At 30.9% G+C, this 5,707-nt stretch overlaps 1 protein-coding gene across 1 annotated transcript; it reads right to left on the reverse strand.

Moving 5' to 3' along the window:
• Positions 1–681: 681 nt before the first annotated feature.
• LOC103604180 (olfactory receptor 6C70) lies at positions 682–1,626 on the reverse strand. Its single transcript, XM_008588762.1, has one exon. The coding sequence runs from the start codon at positions 1,624–1,626 to the stop codon at positions 682–684; it is 945 nt and encodes a 314-aa protein (XP_008586984.1).
• Positions 1,627–5,707: the final 4,081 nt, after the last annotated feature.

Here is a 5,707-nt window from a genome sequence, read left to right on the forward strand (position 1 = left end):
AGAGCAGTGGCCCCCCCGCTCTTCACCTGCATCTCGTCTGCTGTGTCTTCCTTCGCGTCTCCGATCATTTTAATCAACATGTTTTTAAATTTATTTTTAGTTGTTCATATTTGTTGGGAACAGTGTATTGTTTCAATACATGCGTATATTGAACAATGATTCACTTAGTACCTTTGTGGTGATTGTCATCAAAATTTTCTTCTCCAGTCATTTAGAAATATGCAAAATAATATTATTAGCTATAGTCTCCTAGGAGGGGAGGGAAAGAACATGGCCTTTTAAAATAAACAAGGTAAATTTTTTCTAAGGACAAAAAATTTGCATTACCTTTTAATTTAAGTTTTCCAGAAACTTTTGAAGTGCCCTCATTTTAACAGATCTAGCTCTTCAAACACTTATTTTCTATGATACAATCAAACCCCTTCATTAATTTTATTCTAACATGCCTTTAGAGAAAATCAATTTAGCAATTTTATATTCCTAATATAGAAAGTTTTTCATATTGAAGAACAGAAGGTTAAAGTCAGAATGGATAGAATGAAAACAGTTTCTAATCTCAGACAAGCTAAAGTAACACAAATAATTAAATATTAGATGTCAATTCTTAAACTAGAAGAGTCAGATTCATTTTTTGTTCAAAGTTTCTTTTATGCTTCATGCTAATTATTTCAATAAGTAGTATTACCTGTCTAAAGCAGAAAACATCCTCCTAAATACAGCTCTGAAGGCTTGTTTAACTTGCTGGTTCCTCAGAGTATAAATAAATGGGTTCAACAAAGGGGCAACTGAAGTATTGAGCACAGCTACTCCTTTGCTTAAAGTAACCCTTTCACTCGCTGCTGGTTTTATGTAGATAAATATACAACTACCATAAGTGATGGAGATAACAACCATGTGAGAAGAACAGGTGGAAAAGGATTTTTTCTTTTGCTGAGCTGAAGGGAATTTTAGAATTGTCTTGATGATGTAACAGTAAGAAAGGATTACTAAAAACAATGTGACAATGAGTGTCATCACAGCTGTGAAAAAAGCAATTAATTCTAGTAAATGTGTGTCTGAGCATGACAGCTGCAGAACAGGAGAAATATCACAAATGAAGTGATCAATGATATTTGAAGCACAGAACTTTAGGTTAAGACCCAAAATCAGTGGAGGAAAAATGACCAGGAATCCAATAACCCAAGAACTAAGTACGAGCTGATGACAAACTTTGTTACTCATGACAGATGTATAATGCAAAGGTTTGCAGATAGCAACATAGCGGTCATAGGCCATAGCAGCCAGAAGGAAAAATTCTGTAACCCCCAAGAATATGTAAAAAAACAACTGAGATATACAACCATTGTAGGAAATGGTCTTTTCCCTGGTTACAGTGGTGATTAGAAATCTGGGAATGCAGGTGGTTGTAAATAAAATTTCCAGGAAAGAGAAATTACGGAGGAAGAAATACATTGGGGTCTTGAGACGGAAATCCAGCAGAGTGAGGGCAATGATGGTTGAGTTCCCCATCATACTCAATACGTAATTTAGAAGTAGAAAAAAGAAAATTGCAATCTGTAACTGACAATTATCCGTCAGTCCCAAAAGGATAGATTCTATCTGCATCTGCCTTGTATGGTTCTTCATTTCTCTTGTGTGATTTTGCTCAAGGTCTAGAAATAAAAAGGTACAAAAAATCAGAAACTCCATGAGTGGATTTATATTCAGGAAAATATATGTGAAAGGATCCATATTCACAAACATATCCAATTAAGAGGTAATACTTCGTGGATGTTGAAGATAGAATCTAGAACCATGCAAAAGAAACTGTTAACTAAGAGTTAAAAGTATTATAGAAGTCAACTCAGTTGGGAAGTTAATCTGCAAAACACATAATAGTTTATTTATTTTTTACCCCTCCAGTTCAAACATCCAGTTAATTGAAGCTAATTCCAAATTTGTCCAGTTGTTAAATAAATTATATAAAGATCTTGATTCAGGATTCAAAAATAATTCATTAATTTCTAAATTATTAATTTTATCAAAAGAAAATTATGCCACTGCAATGAAATAAGACCTATGGTTAAATTCTAAAACTTCAGGTTTCATATTAAAGTGACATTTGTTTAGAGCTGCATTGTAGCCTGTTGCAACTTCTCTATAAACTACTGATGAAGACATGGAAAATGACCCCCAAATAGTGTAAGAGTCTCTTTCTCAACAGCATAAATACTAGTTGAATCTAGGAAAACAAAGCTGACTATTAAGCATGAATAGCCATGTTTTCTTTTTTATTTTTTTTTTCTTTTTGTCTTTTTTTTTTTTCGTGACCGGCAACGGATCGCAACCCTCAGTGTCGCGCCTGTACCAGACCGGGACCGGCAACGGGATCACAACCCTCGGCACTGCTCCCGCACCTCACTCAGCCAGTGAGCGGCTGGTCTGTATGTGGGATCCGAACCCTCGGCGGGAGCGCTGCCGCGCTTCCCAAGCGGCGCACTGTAGCAGTGCGCCACCGGGCCAGCCCCTAGCCATGTTTTCTTAATTTATTTTTATTATTATTAGAATATTCATCATTACAAATTGTAATCTTTCCCCATGCCCACCACGCAAACTCTCACTCCCCAGCCCATCACTCCTCAACCCCCTCCCTCCGTCCCCCCAATCTCTAGCATCCTCAGCTTTGTTCTGTCTTTCTCAAAGTTCAAAGTATAATTGTGGTCTTTTCTTTCTTTCCTTTCCTTTTTTCTTTCTATCTTTCTTTCTTTCTTTCCTTCTTTCTTAGCACCCAGGAAAATAGTTTGATCTCAGTTATAAGCTTTAAATCAGATGTATATGGAATGTATCAATATCTAGTAACTACTAAATAATCAGCAAAGAGACCAGTACATACAAAAGTTAAAAATGTAGTTAGAGTTATTATTGTTTTATCAAGCTTCAAATAATGACAGAAATGGCAGAGGCTCCCTAATCACTGAAATCTGCTAAGACCAGAGTGACCCTCTGGATTGTGGAAAAGATATTCCATTTTTATTATACAATAAATTATATAATTTATAAAAATTTTAATTTTGCAGTTAAACAGTGCTTTCATTCAGTTTCTAAGTTGCAACATCCAATGAGTACTGAGTTTGTTCCAGTGTCTCAGTTCTGAAAGTGCAAATGTTTAATTGAATTTTTTTCAAGTTCATTTTAAATTTCAGTGAAGAAAAACAGTGATAGGGAAAACTGCAGGAAATTCTGTTTACATCTTTGTTTAAAAACATACTATTAATAAACTGATATTACTAAAACAATATTAAATTTTATTTTTCAATAATGTAATAACTCTGCCTACAATTTTGCAAATTTTAAGTGGAAGGTAAATTATGCTGAATTTGTGCTTATCTAATTAATGCTTTATTTAAATTCAGATGTTTATTTTACATATTAAAATTTTGCAAACCTGTTTCAAATTTCTATAAAACTCACAGTTATTCACTAGGATGCAGAAGTGGCTGATTCATTTAATTTAAAACTGTAGCTAATATATTTTTTAAATAATGCACTAATTATAACTTTATGTACTAAGAATAAAATCCCTAGTATGTTTTGAAGTACATATTATTTCAAAAAAAATCAATAAGAGAAAAAACTTTCATAATCATTAAAAAAGACATATTTTTGTCAGAAAAAATTCAATACTAAAATAAGAAAGGGGCTAACATCATAATTTTTTTAGAAATTTAAAATTTTAAGGGCATCCTCGGGCCATCTTTATAAAAATGAAGTTAGAACTTGAGAGGTAAAGTAAAAAATTTATGAAAAAACAGTAAACTATAAATTAGCAAGCTATAAAATATAACCAGAAAATAACTACAATGATAACTAAAAGAGTTGTCAAAAGTCTATGTTCCAACTTTAATAGATTTGAAGCATTTAAAGTACTTATTAAGCAAGCTATAAAATATCTTCTAAGAATAAATAATTTTCGTTTTATTTAAATAGTTCTAGTGTATAGAGAATGATTAACAGGTGCTCATTATGCCCAAATAGCTAAGACTTAGAAAGGAAACACAAGTAACTTCAAAGATAACTCTCATTTCTAAATAGATGCAAACATACTAGATAAAACTATAAAAATGAAGAATAAATAGATAAATCATAGTATGTTTACTTGCAATGAAATACTTGCTGCAAGTGTTCAAACTATAGCTACATATACAATATGAATAAATCTTATAAATATAAAATTAATTCCAGAAAGCATATTCCACAAGACAACATAGAATTGATACTATATAATACTATTCCATGTACAGTACAATATGTTAGATAGATAGATAGATAGATAGAGACAGACTCAGACAGAAAGAGAGAAGTGAGAGAAAATGAAGGTTCTCTGTGTGGGAGGTGAAAATATATGTTTGTTGCAAAAAAAAAAAATTTTCTTTTCTCCCCAGTGATTATTTCCATCATGGATGCCTAAATACTTCCCGTAACCACATATGTCAGAAAAAAATTTACAATACTAAACATGGTTCAAATCATTTTTGCTTCGACTTTATATGAGAAGCTGTAACATTGCCAATACCATGAAAAAAGTGATATGTATTGCAGACCAAATAGTTTTATTTTTAACTTAAATGATACAGCAACGGTCCAAAATTAGTAATTGCCTATTTTTATGTCACTCTATTAACAGTATAAAGGAGTAAAGCAATATTTTAGAGAATGTCACTTTATCATCCAATATAGATTCATTAATTAAAGCTTCCTAAGCTTTCTAAAAACAGCAAGACTAAGTGAGTGAACGTTAATAATTGACTAAATCCTAGAAAATTTTTTCACTGAAATTGGAGCTATACAAGGATGCTGACCATCACAACTATAATTCAGCATTACTCAGAAATCTGTAACCAATTAAGATTATTTTTTAAAAGTATACATCTTAAAATTCTATTGTAACCAATTAAGATTATAAAGAGAAATTGTACATTAGATAAAATAGATTTACTTTCTCCTGATCTGATTGAGTCCTTAGAATATGTAAGATAATAAACTGAAACTATTACAATAAGAAAGTTCAATAATGTGAACAGATAAAACAAATTTCTAAAATAAAAAATACTTTTAAATTATTTAATTTAAAATTTATATTTCTCAAAAAACAATTAATTGAACTTTGTATTATGTATAGCTAAATGTAATGATACTGTTTAAGAGTAAGTAAAAGTAGAAAACAATCTACATATTTGAACACAGACAATTCTTTAGTAATTTTATTTATTCAGATAATATACTTTGAAGTGAGGACAGTGGTGAATATCTAGTCTCATAAAAAATATTCTAGGTATATATTAGATACAAAATTCTAGAGAAGTCTGTATAAATTAATCCAGTTTTTTAAAAAGTTTACATATGGCTCATGTATCTATGATTTCTGTAAATGTATACAAAAACAACAGTGATTAAAAATAAAATTCTCTTGTAGTGAGATATTATATTTGCATTTATATTCTTAGTAAGAAATACAGTCATTCTTAACAATCTATCAAAGTAAAGGATCAAATACAACATATGGTTTTTCAAACTTCTCTACTTTAACAACAGCAAAAAAGTATTAGTTAATTCAGAAACTGATTATAAATTTTATTTTATTTTTTATTTTATTTTTTTTTCCTTTTTTTGTCTTTTTTTTTTTTTTTTTTTTTTTGTGCGACCGGCAACGGATCGCAACCCTCAGTGT

This window comes from Galeopterus variegatus, unplaced genomic scaffold, assembly GCF_000696425.1.
Source record: "Galeopterus variegatus unplaced genomic scaffold, G_variegatus-3.0.2 Scaffold5025, whole genome shotgun sequence".
In the NCBI taxonomy this organism is placed as follows: domain Eukaryota; kingdom Metazoa; phylum Chordata; class Mammalia; order Dermoptera; family Cynocephalidae; genus Galeopterus; species Galeopterus variegatus.